Here is a 24,115-nt window from a genome sequence, read left to right as displayed (position 1 = left end):
TGGAGGGTACTATGGTGTTAAATGCCAAGCTGTAGTCGATGAACAGCATTCTCACATAGGTATTCCTCTTGTCCAGATGGGTTAGGGCAGTGTACAGTGTGGTTTAGATTGCATCGTCTGTGGACCTATTTGGGTGGTAAGCAAATTGGAGTGGGTCTAGGGTGTCAGGTAGGGTGGAGGTGATATGGTCCTTGACTAGTCTCTCAAAGCACTTCATGATGACGGAAGTGAGTGCTCTGGGGTGGTAGTCGTTTAGCTCAGTTACCTTAGCTTTCTTGGGAACAGGAACAATGGTGGCCCTCTTGAAGCATGTGGGAACAGCAGACTGGGATAAGGATTGATTGAATATGTCCGTAAACACACCAGCCAGCTGGTCTGCGCATGCTCTGAGGGCGCGGCTGGGGATGCCGTCTGGGCCTGCAGCCTTGCAAGGGTTAACACGTTTAAATGTTTTACTCACCTCGGCTGCAGTGAAGGAGAGGCCGCATGTTTTGGTTGCAGGCCGTGTCAGTGGCACTGTATTGTCCTCAAAGCGGGCAAAAAAGTTATTTAGTCTGCCTGGGAGCAAGACATCCTGGTCCGTGATGGGGCTGGTTTTCTTTTTGTAATCCGTGATTGACTGTAGACCCTGCTACATACCTCTTGTGTCTGAGCCGTTGAATTGAGATTCTACTTTGTCTCTATACTGACGCTTAGCTTGTTTGATTGCCTTGCGGAGGGAATAGCTACACTGTTTGTATTCAGTCATATTTCCGGTCACCTTGCCCTGATTAAAAGCAGTGGTTCGAGCTTTCAGTTTCACACGAATGCTGCCATCAATCCACGGTTTCTGGTTTGGGAATGTTTTAATCGTTGCTATGGGAACGACATCTTCAACGCACGTTCTCATGAACTCGCACACCGAATTTGTCAATGTTGTTGTCTGACATATAGTGTAGATCACAGCCTATGGAACAACAGCTGCATAGTGTGAATCACAGCCTATGGAACAACAGCTGCATAGTGTGGATCACAGCCTATGGAACAACAGCTGCATAGTGCAGATCACAGCCTATGGAACAACAGCTGCATAGTGTAGATCACAGCCTATGGAACAATAGCTGCATAGTGTGAATCATAGCCTATGGAACAACAGCTGCATAGTGTGAATCACAGCCTATGGAACAACAGCTGCATAGTGTAGATCACAGCCTATGGAACAACAGCTGCATAGTGTGAATCACAGCCTATGGAAGAACAGCTGCATAGTGTGAATCACAGCCTATGGAACAACAGCTGCATAGTGTGAATCACAGCCTATGGAACAACAGCTGCATAGTGTGGATCACAGCCTATGGAACAACAGCTGCATAGTGCGGATCACAGCCTATGGAACAACAGCTGCATAGTGTGAATCACAGCCTATGGAACAACAGCTGCATAGTGTGAATCACAGCCTATGGAACAACAGCTGCATAGTGTGGATCACAGCCTATGGAACAACAGCTGCATAGTGTGAATCATAGCCTATGGAACAACAGCTGCATAGTGTGGATCACAGCCTATGGAACAACAGCTGCATAGTGTGGATCACAGCCTATGGAACAACAGCTGCATAGTGTGAATCACAGCCTATGGAACAACAGCTGCATAGTGTGAATCACAGCCTATGGAACAACAGCTGCATAGTGTGAATCACAGCCTATGGAACAACAGCTGCATAGTGTGGATCACAGCCTATGGAACAAAAGCTGCATAGTGTGAATCATAGCCTATGGAACAACAGCTGCATAGTGTGGATCACAGCCTATGGAACAACAGCTGCATAGTGTGAATCATAGCCTATGGAACAACAGCTGCATAGTGTGGATCACAGCCTATGGAACAACAGCTGCATAGTATGGATCACAGCCTATGGAACAACAGCTGCATAGTGTGAATCACAGCCTATGGAACAACAGCTGCATAGTGTGGATCACAGCCTATGGAACAACAGCTGCATAGTGTGGATCACAGCCTATGGAACAACAGCTGCATAGTGTGAATCATAGCCTATGGAACAACAGCTGCATAGTGTGAATCACAGCCTATGGAACAACAGCTGCATAGTGTGAATCACAGCCTATGGAACAATAGCTGCATAGTGTGGATCACAGCCTATGGAACAACAGCTGCATAGTGTGGATCACAGCCTATGGAACAACAGCTGCATAGTGTGAATCACAGCCTATGGAACAACAGCTGCATAGTGTGGATCACAGCCTATGGAACAACAGCTGCATAGTGTGGATCACAGCCTATGGAACAACAGCTGCATAGTGTGGATCACAGCCTATGGAACAACAGCTGCATAGTGTGGATCACAGCCTATGGAACAACAGCTGCATAGTGTGAATCACAGCCTATGGAACAACAGCTGCATAGTGTGAATCATAGCCTATGGAACAACAGCTGCATAGTGTGAATCATAGCCTATGGAACAACAGCTGCATAGTGTGAATCATAGCCTATGGAACAACAGCTGCATAGTGTGGATCACAGCCTATGGAACAACAGCTGCATAGTGTGAATCATAGCCTATGGAACAACAGCTGCATAGTGTGGATCACAGCCTATGGAACAACAGCTGCATAGTGTGGATCACAGCCTATGGAACAACAGCTGCATAGTGTGAATCATAGCCTATGGAACAACAGCTGCATAGTGTGAATCATAGCCTATGGAACAACAGCTGCATAGTGTGAATCATAGCCTATGGAACAACAGCTGCATAGTGTGGATCACAGCCTATGGAACAACAGCTGCATAGTGTGGATCATAGCCTATGGAACAACAGCTGCATAGTGTGGATCATAGCCTATGGAACAACAGCTGCATAGTGTGGATCATAGCCTATGGAACAACAGCTGCATAGTGTGGATCATAGCCTATGGAACAACAGCTGCATAGTGTGGATCATAGCCTATGGAACAACAGCTGCATAGTGTGGATCATAGCCTATGGAACAACAGCTGCATAGTGTGAATCATAGCCTATGGAACAACAGCTGCATAGTGTGGATCACAGCCTATGGAACAACAGCTGCATAGTGTGGATCATAGCCTATGGAACAACAGCTGCATAGTGTGAATCATAGCCTATGGAACAACAGCTGCATAGTATGGATCACAGCCTATGGAACAAGAGCTGCATAGTGTGAATCACAGCCTATGGAACAACAGCTGCATAGTGTGAATCACAGCCTACGGAACAACAGCTGCATAGTGTGAATCACAGCCTATGGAACAACAGCTGCATAGTGTGAATCACAGCCTATGGAACAACAGCTGCATAGTGTGAATCACAGCCTATGGAACAACAGCTGCATAGTGTAGATCCCAGCCTATGGAACAACAGCTGCATAGTGTGAATCATAGCCTATGGAACAACAGCTGCATAGTGTAGATCCCAGCCTATGGAACAATAGCTGCATAGTGTGAATCATAGCCTATGGAACAACAGCTGCATAGTGTGAATCACAGCCTATGGAACAACAGCTGCATAGTGTAGATCACAGCCTATGGAACAATAGCTGCATAGTGTGAATCATAGCCTATGGAACAACAGCTGCATAGTGTAGATCACAGCCTATGGAACAATAGCTGCATAGTGTGGATCACAGCCTATGGAACAACAGCTGCATAGTGTAGATCACAGCCTATGGAACAACAGCTGCATAGTGTGAATCACAGCCTATGGAACAACAGCTGCATAGTGCGAATCACAGCCTATGGAACAACAGCTGCATAGTGTGAATCACAGCCTATGGAACAACAGCTGCATAGTGCGGATCACAGCCTATGGAACAACAGCTGCATAGTGCGGATCACAGCCTATGGAACAACAGCTGCATAGTGTAGATCACAGCCTATGGAACAATAGCTGCATAGTGTGAATCATAGCCTATGGAACAACAGCTGCATAGTGTGAATCACAGCCTATGGAACAACAGCTGCATAGTGTAGATCACAGCCTATGGAACAACAGCTGCATAGTGTGAATCACAGCCTATGGAACAACAGCTGCATAGTGTGAATCACAGCCTATGGAACAACAGCTGCATAGTGTAGATCACAGCCTATGGAACAACAGCTGCATAGTGTAGATCACAGCCTATGGAACAACAGCTGCATAGTGTGAATCACAGCCTATGGAACAACAGCTGCATAGTGTGGATCACAGCCTATGGAACAACAGCTGCATAGTGTGAATCATAGCCTATGGAACAACAGCTGCATAGTGTGGATCACAGCCTATGGAACAACAGCTGCATAGTGTGGATCACAGCCTATGGAACAACAGCTGCATAGTGTAGATCACAGCCTATGGAACAACAGCTGCATAGTGTAGATCACAGCCTATGGAACAACAGCTGCATAGTGTGAATCACAGCCTATGGAACAACAGCTGCATAGTGTAGATCACAGCCTATGGAACAACAGCTGCATAGTGTAGATCACAGCCTATGGAACAACAGCTGCATAGTGTGAATCACAGCCTATGGAACAACAGCTGCATAGTGTGGATCACAGCCTATGGAACAACAGCTGCATAGTGTGAATCATAGCCTATGGAACAACAGCTGCATAGTGTGGATCACAGCCTATGGAACAACAGCTGCATAGTGTGGATCACAGCCCATGGAACAACAGCTGCATAGTGTGAATCACAGCCTATAGAACAACAGCTGCATAGTGTGAATCACAGCCTATGGAACAACAGCTGCATAGTGTGAATCACAGCCTATGGAACAACAGCTGCATAGTGTGAATCACAGCCTATGGAACAACAGCTGCATAGTGTGGATCATAGCCTATGGAACAACAGCTGCATAGTGTGGATCACAGCCTATGGAACAACAGCTGCATAGTGTGGATCACAGCCTATGGAACAACAGCTGCATAGTGTGAATCACAGCCTATGGAACAACAGCTGCATAGTGTGAATCACAGCCTATGGAACAACAGCTGCATAGTGTGGATCACAGCCTATGGAACAACAGCTGCATAGTGTGAATCACAGCCTATGGAACAACAGCTGCATAGTGTGAATCACAGCCTATGGAACAACAGCTGCATAGTGTGGATCACAGCCTATGGAACAACAGCTGCATAGTGTGAATCATAGCCTATGGAACAACAGCTGCATAGTGTGGATCACAGCCTATGGAACAACAGCTGCATAGTATGGATCACAGCCTATGGAACAACAGCTGCATAGTGTAGATCACAGCCTATGGAACAACAGCTGCATAGTGTGAATCACAGCCTATGGAACAATAGCTGCATAGTGTGGATCACAGCCTATGGAACAACAGCTGCATAGTGTGGATCACAGCCTATGGAACAACAGCTGCATAGTGTGAATCACAGCCTATGGAACAACAGCTGCATAGTGTGAATCACAGCCTATGGAACAACAGCTGCATAGTGTGAATCACAGCCTATGGAACAACAGCTGCATAGTGTGAATCACAGCCTATGGAACAACAGCTGCATAGTGTGGATCACAGCCTATGGAACAACAGCTGCATAGTGTGGATCACAGCCTATGGAACAACAGCTGCATAGTGTGAATCACAGCCTATGGAACAACAGCTGCATAGTGTGAATCACAGCCTATGGAACAACAGCTGCATAGTGTGGATCACAGCCTATGGAACAACAGCTGCATAGTGTGAATCACAGCCTATGGAACAACAGCTGCATAGTGTGGATCACAGCCTATGGAACAACAGCTGCATAGTGTGAATCATAGCCTATGGAACAACAGCTGCATAGTGTGAATCACAGCCTATGGAACAACAGCTGCATAGTGTGAATCATAGCCTATGGAACAACAGCTGCATAGTGTGGATCACAGCCTATGGAACAACAGCTGCATAGTGTGGATCACAGCCTATGGAACAACAGCTGCATAGTATGGATCACAGCCTATGGAACAACAGCTGCATAGTATGGATCACAGCCTATGGAACAAGAGCTGCATAGTGTGAATCACAGCCTATGGAACAACAGCTGCATAGTGTGAATCACAGCCTATGGAACAACAGCTGCATAGTGTGGATCACAGCCTATGGAACAACAGCTGCATAGTGTGAATCACAGCCTATGGAACAACAGCTGCATAGTGTGAATCACAGCCTACGGAACAACAGCTGCATAGTGTGAATCACAGCCTATGGAACAACAGCTGCATAGTGTGAATCACAGCCTATGGAACAACAGCTGCATAGTGTGGATCACAGCCGATGGAACAATAGCTGCATAGTGTAGATCCCAGCCTATGGAACAACAGCTGCATAGTGTGAATCATAGCCTATGGAACAACAGCTGCATAGTGTGAATCACAGCCTATGGAACAACAGCTGCATAGTGTGAATCACAGCCTATGGAACAACAGCTGCATAGTGTGAATCACAGCCTATGGAACAACAGCTGCATAGTGCGGATCACAGCCTATGGAACAACAGCTGCATAGTGTGAATCACAGCCTATGGAACAACAGCTGCATAGTGTAGATCCCAGCCTATGGAACAACAGCTGCATAGTGTGAATCATAGCCTATGGAACAACAGCTGCATAGTGTGAATCACAGCCTATGGAACAACAGCTGCATAGTGTAGATCCCAGCCTATGGAACAACAGCTGCATAGTGTGAATCACAGCCTATGGAACAACAGCTGCATAGTGTGGATCACAGCCTATGGAACAACAGCTGCATAGTGTGAATCACAGCCTATGGAACAACAGCTGCATAGTGTGAATCACAGCCTATGGAACAACAGCTGCATAGTGTAGATCCCAGCCTATGGAACAACAGCTGCATAGTGTGAATCACAGCCTATGGAACAACAGCTGCATAGTGTGAATCATAGCCTATGGAACAACAGCTGCATAGTGTAGATCACAGCCTATGGAACAACAGCTGCATAGTGTGAATCATAGCCTATGGAACAACAGCTGCATAGTGTGAATCACAGCCTATGGAACAATAGCTGCATAGTGTGAATCACAGCCTATGGAACAATAGCTGCATAGTGTGAATCATAGCCTATGGAACAATAGCTGCATAGTGTGAATCACAGCCTATGGAACAATAGCTGCATAGTGTGAATCACAGCCTATGGAACAATAGCTGCATAGTGTGAATCACAGCCTATGGAACAATAGCTGCATAGTGTGAATCACAGCCTATGGAACAACAGCTGCATAGTGTGAATCACAGCCTATGGAACAATAGCTGCATAGTGTGAATCACAGCCTATGGAACAATAGCTGCATAGTGTGAATCATAGCCTATGGAACAACAGCTGCATAGTGTGGATCACAGCCTATGGAACAATAGCTGCATAGTGTGAATCATAGCCTATGGAACAATAGCTGCATAGTGTAGATCCCAGCCTATGGAACAACAGCTGCATAGAGTGAATCCCAGCCTATGGAACAACAGCTGCATAGTGTGGATCACAGCCTATGGAACAACAGCTGCATAGTGTGAATCATAGCCTATGGAACAACAGCTGCATAGTGTGAATCACAGCCTATGGAACAACAGCTGCATAGTGTGAATCCCAGCCTATGGAACAACAGCTGCATAGTGTGAATCACAGCCTATGGAACAACAGCTGCATAGTGTGAATCACAGCCTATGGAACAACAGCTGCATAGTGTGAATCACAGCCTATGGAACAACAGCTGCATAGTGTAGATCACAGCCTATGGAACAACAGCTGCATAGTGTGAATCACAGCCTATGGAACAACAGCTGCATAGTGTGAATCACAGCCTATGGAACAACAGCTGCATAGTGTGAATCACAGCCTATGGAACAACAGCTGCATAGTGTGAATCACAGCCTCTGGAACAACAGCTGCATAGTGTGGATCACAGCCTATGGAACAACAGCTGCATAGTGTGGATCACAGCCTATGGAACAACAGCTGCATAGTGTGAATCACAGCCTATGGAATAAAAGTGGGGCTTTTATTGCTCAATCTAATTCATGCTGATAAAAAAAAAATGTTAATTGACACATGCTCAAACTTGCACACTTTTGATACAGTTAAAGGGGAAATCTGTAGTTGCTACATACATGTTTGGACTTAGAAATTATATATATTAATGTAAAGATATAATTTAATCGTGTCATTATATGTAGTAGAAGCGATTGGTTAGAAGAAGCCTACATAACCAACCCATAAAGTAAAATGTAATATCCATATATGGCCAGCTATGTAAACTTTAACATTGATTTATCCTGCAATAGATGTTGTTCAATTGGTAACATATATTTTTGTCTTCTAATGCCTCGTTATGTAATCCAAAAGTTACATTACTGATTACAATTTTGGACAGCTAGCTAGTAACTGTAACAGATTACATTTAGAAAGTAACCTACCCAACCCTGACTGCAGTATTTAAACTGAACTATAGTATAAATAATGGTGAAAGAAAACTGTAGTATATACTGTAATATTTACTGTAGTGTTTTTGAGGACATTACCATAGTATTTACTATACTGTTTTGTTTTATTATCTTTTACATGTGGAAGCTTTCTCCCTGAGGAAACCTACTTGAGAAACACTAAAAGATAACATTTACCATAACCTTTAGGAGGACTGGGGTCTGAACAGATAACTCAGAGCTCATGCTCTTTTCTAGAACCTTTATGGAAGACAATGTGTTCTGTAGGTTTTCCACTTATGGGTGACACAAATTGGGATATGGGGGAGGGGAATGGGGAGGCTACAGTGCCTTCAGAAAGTATTCATACACCTTGACTTATTCTGCATTTTGTTGAGTTATAGCCTGAATTCAAATTGGATTCATTAAAATGCAATTCTCACACAATACACCAATAATGAGTAATGAGTAAAAACATTTTTATTTTCTCCATTTAAATTTTTTTTAATTTTTTTTTTAGCAAATTTATTGAAAATTAAATACAGAAATGTCACATTTACATCAGTATTTACAAAGTCAATACTTTGTAGAAGGACATTTTGGCAGCGATTCCAGCTGTGTCTTTCTGAAAAAGTCTCAAAGAGCTTTCCACACCTGGATTGTACAACAATTGCCCCATTATCTTTTCAACATTTTTCAAGCAATGTGAAATTGGTTGTTGACCATTGCTAGACAACCATTTTCAGGTCTTGCCGTAGATTTTCAAGTAGTTTAAATCCAAACTGTAACTCGTCTCTCATTCCAGTATGGATTTGGCCTTGTGTTTTAGGTTATATTCCTGCTGAAAGATGATTTTCTCTCCCATTGTCTGGTTGAAAGCAAATTGAACCAGGTTTCTCGAGGATTTTGCCTGTGCTTAGCTCCATACCGTTTCTTTTTTTATCCTGAAAAACTCCCCCGTCGTTAACAATTACAAACATAACCATAATGTGTTTTTTAGGATTTGTCCCAAGCATTACACTTTATTCAGAAAAAAAAAATGAATTGCTTTGCCACATTTTTTACAGCTGTCTCTTTTGTAGTGACTGGGTGTATTGATACACCATCTAAAGTGTAGTTAATAACTTCACCATGTTCAAAGGGATATTCAATTACTGCTTCGTTGTTGTTGTTACCCATTTACCAGTAGGTGCCCTTCTTTGCGAGGCCTGGTCTTTGTGGTTGAATCTGTGTTTGAAATTTACTGCTCGACTGAGGCAACTTACAGATAATCGTATGTGTGGGGTACAGAGATGAGGTTGTCATCCAAAAATCATGTTAAACACTATTATTGTACACAGAGTCCATGCAACTTATGTGACTCGTTAAGAAATTGTATCTTCTGAACTTATTTAGGCTTGGCATAACAAAGGCATTCAATACATATTGACTCAAGACATTTCAGCTTTTAATCCATTTGTAATATTTTGAAAAACAATTCTAATTTTACATTATGGGGTATTTTGTGTCGGAGTGACAAAAACACATTTTAAATTCAGGCTGTATCACAGCAAAATGTGGAAAAAGTCAAGGGGTGTGAAAACTTTCTGAAGGCACTGTATATGCAAATTAAATACTGTAGTAAATATTTATTTAGTATGGTAAAGTGTCATGTTTCTGCAGACTGTAGTTTTTAATCAAAGCACCCCCAAACATCTTCCCACGGCAATGTACTGTAGTATTCAGAAACATTTAGAAAACAGATAATACTTAAATAATATTTACTATAGTATTCTACGGTATACTACAACATTCTATAGTAAGTAATACACATGATCGAGGGATACTACAGTGTGTAATACGATATTCTATAGTTTACTGGGGCGACAGGTAGCCTAGTGGTTAGAGCGTTGGACTAGTAACTGAAAGGTTGCTAGATCAAGTCCCTGAGCTGACAAGGTAAAATAATGTGTTCTTAACTGACTTGCTGTCACGGTTTTCATATGGTGAAGGAGAGTCGGACCAAACTGCAGCGTGTATATTGCGATCCATGTTTAATCACACAACATAAACACAAACACTACAAAACAATAAATGAAACGAAAACCGAAAACAGCCTATACTTGTGTCAACTAGGACATCAAGACAATCACCCACAATCCAACCAAAGAATATGGCTGCCTAAATATGGTTCCCAATCAGAGACAATGATAAACACCTGCCTCTGATTGAGAACCACTTCAGACAGCCATATACTCTCCTAGAACACCCCACTAAGCTACAATCCCACTAAGCTACACACCCCATACAAAAACCCATGTCACACCCTGGCCTGACCAAATACATGAAAAAAACACAAAATACTTCGACCAGGGCGTGACACTTGCCTAGTTAAATAAAGGTAAAATAAAAATTACTACAGAATTCTATAGTAAGTACTGTAGAATTATATAGTAAACTAGTATTTTTTAATGTGCTTGTTCCGATGGCGTTTTTAGATTTTACTCACATGTTGCCTCAGAAAGAAAGTTAAAAGGGCAACTTCTCATAACAGCCTATATTAGGATAAAGTGTAACATTTCAGATGAGGAAATGGAACTGGCTTTTAAGCTCCTTCACGAAAATGAAAGCACACATGCACACACAGACACACATACAGGTCTACCGTGGCCCTGTGCAGCCAGTCAGACCTTTCTCCCACCACCATTAAACCAACATGACATTTTCTCCGACCAGCAAATCCCACGCCACCATTGATCTTTTATTCATAAGCCACTATTGTATTCATGATATTTAAAAAAGAACAGCGTCTGAACTGAAATACCCTCTGTGTTGTTTTGTGTCTCCATCACTTCAGTGAAGGCTTCAATTGTTCCCGTGGTCATAGATGTCTGTTTTTTCTAATCATTTGTTCATCTCGCATGTTTTGTTTAGGCAGACTGTATAACAGTGTGACAGTGAGGTTTTATTGGGGAGAAAGCTAAGCTAAGCTTCCCAGTGTGCCAAGTGCACTGCTCTTGCTGTGTCTGCTCTGTGTCACAGCAGTCTGGAGTGCCATTGAACATTGCATGGTGAGGTGAAGCTTTCCACTGGCATTGACAAGCATTATTGAAACAGTTCTAAATCCCTAACATCTTTTAATTCCACATATGGTCTGGTCAGTGGAGTGTGCCTGATCCAAGTATGTAGCGTTGTATTCTAAATGAGAATAAGGCCAGAGTGAAGTATCTGTTCATATCTATTTTCAGATACTAAGCAACCCTACTGCCAGCGCTTGACTTGGGCAGGAGCACCAGAATTGAGTACCGACACCTCAAATGTTCATCTGCTCGAGTTTCCGCAACTCTTATAGAATATTATCTCAAAAGTTCCTCACCTAAATATAAACAGTACTGGCCCCAAAATGAGTACTGGCACATATTTCAGTCCAAGTCAAGAACTGATTGCTGACAGATACTGCATCAGCTATCAATGCTGCCTTGTCACATTATTGCAAGGTTTATTTAACACTCACCGGGCACATGGCCTTTTTCACGCTGCCAGAAATGACACTTCCAGTCATAGTCCACCAACATGGCGCATAAATGTTTATGAGGTCGTTACTCCCATACCAGAAAAAAATAACAAATTTAGAGCTGAAAGACGATGACCAGAGCTTACCTATGATGTTGCACAGCGATGTAAGTCAATAAGTCATCGTTTTAGTCAAAGTATGATATACAGTTGAAGTCGGAAGTTTACAAATACCTTAGCCAAATACATTTAAACTCAGTTTGTCACAATTCCTGACATTTAATCCTAGTAAAATTCCATAGATCAGTTAGGATCACCACATTATTTTAAGAATGTGAAATGTCAGAGTACTAGTAGAGAGAATTACTTATTTAAGCTTTTATTTCTTTCATCACATTCCCAGTGGGTCAGAAGTTTACACACACTCAATTAGTATTTGGTAGCATTGCCTTTAAATAGTTTAACTTCGGTCAAATGTTTCGGGTAGCCTTCCACAAGCTTCCCACAATAATTCAGGTTCAGGTTTGTAGGCATCCTTGCTCGCACACGCTAATTCAGAGTCAGGTTTGTAGGCCTCCTTGCTCGCACACGCTTTTTCAATTCTGCCACAAATGTTCTATATGATTCAGGTCAGGGCTTTGTGATAGCCAATCCAATACCTTGACTTTGTTGTCCTTAAGCCATTTTGCCACAACTTTGGAAGTATGCTTGGGGTCATTGTCCATTTCGAAGACCCATTTGCAACCAAGCTGTAACTTCCTGATTGATGTCTTGAGATGCTGCTTCAATATATCCACATAATTGTCCTTTCTCATGATGCCATCTATTTTGTGAAGTGCACCAGTCCCTCCTACAGCAAAGCACCCCCACAACATGATGCTACCACCCCCTGTGATTCACGGTTGGGATGGTGTCCTTTGGCTTGCAAGCCTCCCCTTTTTCCTCCAAATATAACGGTGGTCATTATGGCCAAACAGTTATATTTTTGTTTCATGAGACCAGAGGACATTTCTCCAAAAAGTACAATTTTTGTCCCCATGTGCAGTTGCAAACCGTAGTCTGGCTTTTTTATGATGGTTTTCTAGCAGTGGCTTCTTCCTTGCTGAGTGAGTGGCCTCTCAGGTTATGTTGATATAGGACTCATTTTGCTGTGGATATAGATACCTTTGTACCTGTTCCCTCTAGCATCTTCACAACGTCCTGTGCTGTTATTCTGGGACTGATTTGCACTTTTCGCACCAAAGTACCTTCACCTCTAGTAGACAGAACGCGTCTCATTCCTGAGCGGTATGATGGCTGCTTGGTCCCATGGTGTTTATACTTACATATTATTGTTTGTACAGATGAACGTGGTACTTTCAGCTGTTTGGAAATTGCTCCCGAGCATGAACCAGACTTGTGGAGGTCTACAATTTATTTTCTGAGGTCTTGGCTGATTTCTTTTGATTTTCCCATGATGTCAAGCAAAGAGGCGCTGAGTTTGAAGGTAGGCCTTGAAATACATCCACAGTTACACCTCCAATTGACTCAAATTATGTCAATTAGCCTATCAGAAGCTTCTAAAGCCATGACATCATTTTCTGGAATTTTATAAGCTGTTTAATGGCACAGTCAATTTAGTGTAAATTTCTGACCCACTGGAATTGTGATACAGTGAATTATACGTGAAATAATCTGTCTGTAAACAATAGTTGGAAAAATGACTTGTGTCATGCACAAAGTAGATGTCCTAACCGACTTTCCAAATCTATAGTTTGTTGACAAGAAATTTGTGGAGTGGTTGAAAAGCAAGTTTTAATGACTCCAACCTAAGTGTATGTAAACTTCTGACTCCAACTGTACTTTGTACACACCTTCTGCTGCTTATTTCCACCCTCCCGGTAAATGAACATTCTCATGCAGGACATTGCACTGCTAGTAACTTGTCTGTGAGTACCACCTCATTGAAAACTCAACTGCCCAGAGCGCCAATTCACCGACACATAGGGACGGTTTCCAGGACACAGATTAAGCCTAGTCCAGGACTAAAAAGCTAAACTCAATGGAATTTCTTATGAGCCCAGGCTTAATCAGTGTCCGGGAAACCGCCCCATTTAGTAAAACATTCTATAATCTCATCAGTTCATGAGTACCACATTTGAAACCAATTAGTCTTTTTTCTCCTTTATAGTTGATTGGTAGCAGCATAGCCAGAACGTGAATGGCACGACCTCCATCTCCACAATGTAAATAATGATGAAGGTCAAAGAGCCATTCTGGGTTCCTGAGTGATTTCCACACAAAACGCATGTACACACGCACACAGCAATCCAACCCTGATCGTTTTCCCATCCGCTCTCTTCCGAAAGTATTCACACCCCTTGGCGTTTTCCACATTTTGCTATGTTACAGCCTGAATTTAAAATGGATTCAATTGAAAATGTGTGTCACTGGCCTACACACAATTCCCCATAATGTCAACATTGAATTATTTAGAAATATTTACAAATTAATTCAAAATTAAATGTCTTGAGTCAATAAGTATTCAACCCCTGTGTTATGGCAAGCGTAAATAAGTTCAGGGGTCAAAATGCAGTGAATTTCAAAGAAAGATTCAACCACAAAGACCAGGGAAGTTTTCCAATGCCTAGCAAAAAAAGGCACCTATTGGTAGATGGGCAAACCTTTTTTAAAGCAGACATTAAATATACCTTTGAGCATGGTGAAGTTTTTCATTACACTATTTTCCTAACTCAGTTGCCAGAGAGGAAGGAAACCGTTCAGAGATTTCACCATGAGGCCAAAGGTGACTTTTAAAAACAGTTACAGAGTTTAATGGCTGTGATAAAAGAAAACTGAGGATGGATCAACAACACTGTGAAAAGAAGGAAACCTATAAAATATTCCAAAACATGCATCATCATCCTGTTTGCAATAAGGCATTAAAGTAAAACTGAAAGAAATTAACTTTATGTCCTGAATACAAAGCGTTATGTTTAGTGCAAATCCAACACAATACATCAATGAGTATCACTCTCATTTTTTCAAGCATTTCTTTTTTATTGAAGCTTTATTTAACTAGTCAAGTCAGTTAAGAACCAATTCTTATTTACAATGACAGCCTACCCCGGCCAAAACCGCTCTATGGGACTCCCAATCACAGCCAGATGTGATGCAGCCTGGATCCAAACCAGGTACTGCAGTGACGCCTCTTGTACCGAGATGCAGTGTCTTAGACCACTAAGCCACTCGGGAGCATGGTGGTGTCCGCACCATGTTATGGGTATGCTTGTAATTAGCAAGGACTAGGGAGTTTTTTTGGATAAAAAGAAACAGAATAGAGCGAAGCACAGGCAAAATGCTAGAGGAAACCCTGCTTCAGTCTGCTTTCCAACAGACACTGGGAGAAATATTCACCTTTCAGCAGGACAATAACCTAAAACACAAGGCCAAATAAACACTGGAGTTGCTTACCAAGACGGCATTGAATCATCCTGAATGGCCTGGTTTTTGACATCATTTTGATTCAAAATCTATAGCAAAACTTGAAAATGGCTGTCTAGCAATGATCAACAATTAACTTAACGAATTTTAAATTTGGTAGAATTCAGGTGTGCAATGCTCTTAGAGACTTAACAAAAAAAACTCACAGCTGTAGTCACTGCCAAAGGTGATTCTAACATCTATTGACTCAGGGGTGTAAATACTTATGTAAATGAAATATTTCTGTATTTAATTTTCAATAAATTAGCAAAAATGTCTAAAAACATGTTTGCACTTGTCATTATGAGGTATTGTGTGTGGATGGGTGAGTAAAAACAAAGTTTTAATCCATTTTAAATTTAGGCTGGAACAGAACATAATCTGGAATAAGTCAAGAAGTATGAATAGTTTCCGAGGGCACAGCATATCTGATATCTCTCTCTGTTTGCGCTCCCTCTACAGTTCTCATACCCTTCTCTAATCTCCTTTTCTGTCACGACTCACACCCTGCTTTCATCACTCCATCTCCCTCTCTCTCTTTCTGTGTCTGTGTGTATCAGTTCTTCAGGCCCCTGAAGAGCAGCGTCTGTACACAGAGAATCAGGAGAGAAAACTGGGTTTTGTACCAAATGGCACCCTATTCCCTACATAGTGCATTTATTTTGACTTGGCCCTGGTCAAAAGTAGTGCACTATGTAGGGAATAGGGTGTTGTTTGGGATGCATCCCTCATTTGCCAAAAACCATATGACGACAACAAATGTCCCAGAGTAGATTGGTTCATTCAAGACTGTTAGTACTGTTTGTCAAAACGGACAAGGTCCTATTTGATTTATTGATTGGCTGATTAATAAATGTGCCTGTTCGAGCTCAGATTAAGAGAGAGATTGAATAAAAGAGAATAAATAAATCTAGTTTGGGTAACAGTCTTTTTCTGCTCTCATGCCAACTCATTATGTCACTGTTAACTTTCGGCGCCGACAGAGATGGCCGCCTCGCTTCACGTTCCTAGGTAACTATGCAGTATTTAGTTTTTTTATGTGTTATTTCTTACATTGTTACCCCAGGAAATCTTAAATTTTATTACATACAGTCGGGAGGAACTATTGGATATAAGAGCAACTTCAACTCACGAACAATACGACCAGGAATACGACTTTCCTGAAGCGGATCCTCTCTTTGGTCAACAACCCAGGACACTCGATCGGATCCCAGCCGGCGACCCAAAACAACGGTGTCAAGTCAGAAGGGGCAGACAGAGCGGTCTTCTGGTCAGGCTCCGTAGACGGGCACATCGAGCACCGCTCCCGAGCTTACTACTCACCAATGTCCAGTCTCTTGACAACAAGGTAGACAAAATCCAAGCAAGGGTTGCCTTCCAGAGAGACATCAAAGATTGTAACATTCTTTGTTTCATGAAAACATGGCTCACTCGGGATACGTTATCAGAGTCGGTACAGCCACCTGGTTTCTTTACGCATCGCGTCGACTGAAACAAACATCTCTCTTGTAAGAATAAGGGCGGGGGTGATCATAACATGCAGGGACTCAAGTCCTTTTGTTCATCTGACCTATAATTCCTGACAATCAAATGCCGATCGCATTATCTACCAAGGGAATTCTCTTCGATTATAATCATAACCCCCCCAAAAGCAGACACATCGGCGGCCCTGAAAGAACTTCATTGGACTCTATGTAAACTGGAAACTACATATCCTGAGGCCAAATTTAGGCCCTCCTTTCGGAAAATCTGATGACTCCATTTTATTGCTCCCAGCCTTTAGACAGAAACTAAAACAGGAAACAGCCATGCTCAGGTCTGTTCAATGCTGGTCCGACCAATCGGATTCCACGCTTCAAGATTTCTTCGATCACGTGGACTGGGATATGTTCCGCATAGCGTCAATAACATTGATGAATACACTGATTCAGTGAGCGAGTTTATTAGCAAGTGCATCATTGATGTTGTACCCACAGCGACTAAAAAAACCTTCCCCAACCAGAAACCGTGGATTAATGGCAACATTCACGAAAAACTGAAAGCGCGAACCACTGCTTTTAATCATGGCAAGGCGACCGGAAACATGACCGAATACAAACAGTGTAGCTATTCCCTCCGCAAGGCAATCAAACAAGCTAAGCGTCAGTATAAAGACAAAGTAGAGTAGCAATTCAACGGCTCAGACACGAGAGGTATGTGGCAGGGTCTACAGTCAATCATGGACTACAAAAGGAAAACCAGCCCAGTTGCGGACCACAATGTCTTGCTCCCAGACAAACTAAACAACTTCTTTGCTCGCTTTGAGGGCAATATAGTGCAAAACGGCCCGCTACCAAAAATTGCGGATTCTCCTTCCCTGCAGCCAACGTGAGTAAAACATTTAAACGGATTAACCCTCGCAAGGCCGCCGGCCCAGACGGCATCCCTAGCCGCGTTCTCAGAGCATGCGCAGACCAGCTGGCTGGTGTGTTTACGGACATATTCAATCAATCCTTATCCCAGTCTGCTGTTCCCACATGGTTCAAGAGGGCCACCGTTGTTCCTGTTCCCAAGAAAGCTAAGGAAACTGAGCTAAATGAATATCGCCCCGTAGCACTCACTTCCATCATCATGAAGTGCTTTGAGAGACTAGTAAAGGACCATATCACCTCCACCATACCTGACACCCTAGACCCACTCCAATTTGCTTACCGCCCCAATAGGTCCATAGACGACACAATCACAATCACACTGCACACTGCCCTAACCCATCTGGACAAGAGGAATACCTACGTAAGAATGCTGTTCATCGACTACAGCTCAGCATTTAACACCATAGTACCCTCCAAACTCGTCATCAAGCTCTAGACCCTGGGTCTCGACCCGCCCTATGCAACTGGGTCCTGGGCTTCCTGACAGGCCGCCCCCAGGTGGTGAGAGTAGGAAACAACATCTCCACCCCGCTGATCCTCAACACTGGGACCCCAAAAGAGTGCATTCTCAGCCCTCTCTTGTACTCCCTGTTCACCCATGACTGCATGGCCATGCACGCCTCCAACTGAATCATCAAGTTTGCAGACGACACTACAGTGGTAGGCTTGATTACCAACAACGACGAGACGGCCTACAGGGAGGAGGTTAGGGTCCTCGGAGTGTGGCGTCAGGAAAATAACCTCACACTCAACGTCAGCAAAACAAAGGAGATGATCGTGGACTTCAGGAAACAGCAGAGGGAGCACCCCCCCTATCCACATCGACAGGACAGTAGTGGAGAAGGTGGAAAGTTTTAAGTTCCTCGGCGTACACACCACGGACAAACTGAAATGTCCACCACACAGACAACATGGCGAAGAAGGCACAGCAGCGCCTCTTCAACCTCAGGAGGCTGAATTAATTTGGCTTGTCACCAAAAACACTCACAAACTTTTACAGATGCACAATCAAGAGCATCCTGTCGGGCTGTATCACCGCATGGTACGGCAACTGCTCCGCCCACAACCGTAAGGCTCTCCAGAGGGTAGTGAGGTCTGCACAACGCATCACCGGGGGCAAACTACCTGGCCTCCAGGACACCTACACCAACCGATGTCACAGGAAGGCCAAAAAGATCATCAAGGACAACAACCACCCGAGCCACTGCCTGTTCACCCCACTATCATCCAGAAGGCGAGGTCAGTACAGGTGCATCAAAGCTGGGACCGAGAGACTCCTGATGGCCTCTTTCTCAAGGCCATCAGACTGTTAAACAGCCATCACTAACATTGAGTGGCTGCTGCCAACAAACATACAGACTCAAATCTCTAGCCACTTTAATAATTTATAATTGGATGTAATAAATGTATCACTAGCCACTTTAAACAATGCCACTTTATATAATGTTTACATACCCTACATTACACATCTCATATGTATATACTGTACTCTATACCATCTACTGCATCTTGCCTATGCCGTTCGGCCATCGCTCATCCATATATTTTTATGTACATATTCTTATTCATTCCTTTACACTTGTGTGTATAAGGTAGTTGTTCTGAAATTGTTAGATTAGTTGTTAGATATTACTGCATGGTCGGAACTAGAAGCACAAGCATTTCGCTACACTCGCATTAACATCTGCTAACCATGTGTATGTGACCAGTAAAATTTGATTTGATTTATGTTTGATGTGTCAATGAGTGAAAAGGAGTTGGCGATACCACAAACAGATCTGGGACCAGGCTATAGAAACTGTATGAAAGCAGAAAGGCCTTACCTGTCAGAACTCAATAGTATCAGAGGGTTCATATGAGCTATGAAGACCTACTGTACTAACTACTTGCTCAGGGTCAGCCACACCCAGTGGTATAAAAAGTACCCAATTGTCATACTTGAGTAAAAGTAAAGATAACTTAATAGAAAATGACTCAAGTGAAAGTCACCCAGTCAAATACTTCTTGAGTAAAAGTAAAAAAATATTTGGTTTTACTTATACAGCAAAAGTAAATGTAATTGCTAAAATATTCAAAAGTAAAAGTATTAATAATTTAAAATTCCTTATATTAAGCAAACCAGACGGCATGACTTTCTTGTTTAAATTTACGGATAGCCAGGGGTACACTCCAACATTCAGACATCATTTACAAACAAAGCATGTGTCTAGTGAGTCCGCAAGATCAGTGGCAGTAGGGATGACCAGTGACGTTCTCTTTAAGTGCGTGAATTAGACCATTTTAATAATAATAATAATAATAAATGCCATTTAGCTGACGCTTTTATCCAAAGCGACTTACAGTCATGTGTGCATACATTCTACGTATGGGTGGTCCCGGGAATCGAACCCACTACCCTGGCGTTACAAGCGCCATGCTCTACCAACTGAGCCACAGAAGGACCGTCCTGTCCTGCTAAGCATTCAAAATGTAACGAATACTTTTGGGTAGAAAGTACAATATTTTCTTTAGGAATGCATTGAAGAAAAAGATGTCAAAAATATAAATAGTCAAGTAAAAAACTACTTAAGTAGTACTCTAAAATATTTTTACCTAAGTACTTTACACCACTGACCAGGGTCAGGACCCATCATGTGATATGTCTGAATTGGGCACAGAAAAAAACATTTCAGGTCAGGAATTGAGGATTTGAGTGCAAATGCTATCCTGTTTGTTCTGAAGGTTGGGGGGTGGGGGAGAGTTGGCATGTGCCCTACGAAGATAAATGCTGCCAACTAATAGACACGTCTATCAAAGTTTACCAAGATAAGAAAAGAGAGAATGCAAGGAAATAGGAAGTACATAGAAGTAGCCAGTGCAGTCAGAAGAATTACAAAAAAAGAAGAAGAAAAGGGTTTAATTTCTTTCATTTTGCACCATAATGACCTCACAGAGTAGAAAAGGGGGAAGTTAGAAAATTGGCAATTTCATATAAATTGGCTCTATAAATGTCAAAGAGATGTGATTTTCTGTACATCAATACCTGCCTTGTGTAATTCCAGATGTATCCCAAATCACACCCCATTCCCTACAGTATGTAGTGCTCTGGTCAAAAGTAGTGCACTTTATATGAAACAGGGTGCCATTTGGGATGTAGCCCAGTCATACGCCAGAGGCTCACCTCAGAATAACCTTTTGAGCACAGAGATATAACAAACATGTTTATTATTTCATATAGATTGAGGCTAAATAGTATGCTGCTCCTGTGTTAATGTTTATCAGATCAAATGATCTCCTTAGTTAACCCACTTCCTAAAGAAAAGTGTTCCAACATCCTTCCAAAAGCAATGCCCCCGCCCCCCAGCTTCTGTCCCTACCTCTAAGTGATTCTCTCTCTCTCTCTGACCCTCTCTCATCTCCCTCTGATCACATTAGGAATATGAAGTGGTGAGAAGATGTTATCACTGTTGATTTATTCAGCTTTGAGGCGCTCCCTTTTCTGCCCGATGCTAAGTGAAAGATGGAAAAGAGAAAAGGGATGAGAGAGAATAATTCTGTGCCCATTCAGATAGTGAGAGACAGTGGCCTACAAACATACAAGTAAGGACATACTTGCACTAACACACATGCATATACTGTAGCATTTCATAGCGTACACATGCAAATATTCAAATTCATTCCTTTTAGACTTTTTTGTAAATATGACAATAATCAGAAAACCTCAGGGAAATAATTGTAAGACATGCATAGCTACCAATACGAAGGCATAGTTCGAAAGATTTTAGTAAAACAACAACAAATAAAGTCAATAAAGTGCAAATAATCACATTGTCAAGTTCTACAAAAGGATCTAACCTATCTTAAATACAGTCAGCGGTAAATATTAAGATAGCTTCCTATACATTCCAACTTCCAAGTATTACATTTACAATTATACAAATTATTGTATAAACAGCATAACCTCCCCTGGAATAGTAATGTCAAAAAAATAATAAAGTCTAAGGTTCTACATCCAAAACAAGTCACCCAGTGCAAATAAAAACAAACACAGAGGTCAAAAGTCATCTAACTGGCCAGCTGCAACCCTCCTTTCCCTATCTGATCAGTAGTCCTATCCATTAACCCTGGATCCCCATGATATTGCACAGTATAATAAAAGTACAGAGGGGTGAGGTACACATTTATTTGAGAAACATTGGAATTCTTGACTTTGATAAGGCACTTTATCAGAAAGTACAAATCATTATATATTTTCTGATTATTTGGATGCATTTACAAGAGGAGAAAGGGCACTAATTCACCCCAAGACTTTTGACATAAAGTGAACATATCTTTGGCTTTTAGAAGGCCTATGGAAGTCATACGTTTCCATTTTTAATATATATATATATATCACCAGTCAAAAGTTTGGACACACCTACTCATTCAAGGGTTTTTCTTCATTTTTACAATGTTCTACATTGTAGAATAATAGTGAAGACATCAAAACAATGAAATAACACATATGGAATCATGTAGTAACCAAAAAAGTGTTAACAAATCAAAATATATTTAATATTCTTCAAAGTAGCCACCCTTTGCCTTGATGACAGCTTTGCACACTCTTGGCATTCTCTCAACCAGCATTATGAGGTAGCCACCTGGAATGCATTTCAATTAACAGCTGTTAAAAGTTCATTTGTGGAATTTCTTTCCCTCTTAATGCATTTGAGCCAGTCAGTTGTGTTGTGACAAGGTAGGGGTGGTATACAGAAGATAACCCTATTTGGTAAAAGACCAAGTCCATATTATGGCAAGAACAGCTCAAATAAGCAAAGAGAAATGACAGTCCATCATGACATGAAGGTCAGTCAATGTGGAAAATGTCAAGAACTTTGAAAGTTTCTTCAAGTGCAGTCGCAAAAACCATCAAGCGCTATGATGAAACTGGCTCTCATGAGGACCGCCACAGGGAGTTCATTAGAGTTAACAGCACCTCAGATTGCAGCCCAAATAAATGCTTCAGAGTTCAAGTAACAGACACATCTCAACATCAACTGTTCAGAGGAGACTACGTGACTCAGGCCATCATGGTTGAATTACTGCAAAGAAATCACTACTAAAGGACACAAATAATAAGAAGAGACTTGCTCAGGCCAAGAAACATAAGCAATGAACATTAAACCAGTGGAAATCTGTCCTTTGGTTTGATGAGCCCAAATTTGAGATTTTTGGTTCCAACCACCGTGTCTTTGTGAGACGCAGAGTAGGTGAACAGATGATCTCCGCATGTGTGGTTCCCACCGTGGAGCATGGAGGAGGAGGTGTGATGGTGCTTTGCTGGTGATACGGTCTGTGATTTATTTAGAATTCAAGGCACCAGCATGGCTACCAAAGCAGTCTGCAGCGATACACCATTCCATCTGGTTTGCGCTTAGTGGGACTATCATTTGTTTTTCAACAGGACAATGACCCAACACACCTCCAGGCTGTGTAAGGGCTATTTGACCAAGAAGGAGAGTGATGGTGCTGCATCAGATGACCTGGCCTCTGCAATCACCCGACCTCAAACCAATTGAGATGGTTTGGCATGAGTTGGACCGCAGAGTGAAGGAAAAGCAGGGAACTCCTTTAAGACTGTTGGAAAAGCATTCCAGGTGAATGCTTTCATCAAGGCAAAGGGTGGCTACTTTGAAGAATCTAAAATATATTTTGCTTTATTTTGGTTACTACACTTTTTTGGTTACTACATGATTCCATGTGTTATTTTATTGTCTTCACTATTACTCTACAATGTAGAACATAAAAAATAAAAACCCTTGAATGAGTAGGTTTGTCCAAACACATATCACACACACACATATCACACACACACATATCACACACACACACACATATATATCACACACACACACACACACACACACACACACACACACACACACACACACACACACACACACACACACACACACACACACACACACACACACACGGCACTATAACATTTGGGCCATTTGGACAGTATAAGCAGTGAACAGAGGTCCCATCCATTTTTACTTACAGACAAGTAGTACAATAGTTGTACAGCGCTCAAATTTGAGGTGTGGAATTACCCATGTGGACCCGCCTTCTGTCAGCGGTAGAGGCTGATGCTGGTACTCTGGTACAGGTACATGTAGGCATCACAGAACAGACGCTTAGCCACGCCCTTCATGTCCCGAGGCACCTGGTTGGCCAGCTCGGCAGGAGACATGACCAGGTACATGCCAACCTCTGGACATGCCTCCACCTGGGGAATGTTGAAGCCATCCCTCTCTCCTGAAACACACACAGAAAGAGAGAAAGAGAGGGAAAGACAGAGAATG

At 42.3% G+C, this 24,115-nt stretch overlaps 1 protein-coding gene across 3 annotated transcripts in view; it reads right to left on the bottom strand.

The window, feature by feature from the left end:
- Window positions 1-9,849: 9,849 nt before the first annotated feature.
- Window positions 9,850-24,115, bottom strand: part of cyldl (cylindromatosis (turban tumor syndrome), like) — a 32,895-nt gene continuing 18,629 nt past the window's right edge. Inside the window, exons 15-16 of one of the 3 annotated variants that reach the window (XR_008064015.1) lie at window positions 23,812-24,068; window positions 9,850-21,277 (exon numbers count right to left, since the gene is read on the bottom strand). Coding sequence is in view for 2 of the 3 variants with exons in the window: in XM_052461705.1 (XP_052317665.1) it covers window positions 23,884-24,068 (185 nt within the window). In the remaining variant the exon portion in view is untranslated. Of the gene's footprint in view, window positions 21,278-21,535; window positions 24,069-24,115 lie in introns of those variants that run through there. The other 2 variants (XM_052461705.1, XM_052461699.1) reach the window with 2 other exon arrangements.

Source organism: Oncorhynchus keta, chromosome 1 (genome assembly GCF_023373465.1).
Source record: "Oncorhynchus keta strain PuntledgeMale-10-30-2019 chromosome 1, Oket_V2, whole genome shotgun sequence".
NCBI classification, from domain to species: Eukaryota; Metazoa; Chordata; class Actinopteri; order Salmoniformes; family Salmonidae; genus Oncorhynchus; species Oncorhynchus keta.
This window is presented reverse-complemented; position numbering and strand designations above follow the sequence as displayed.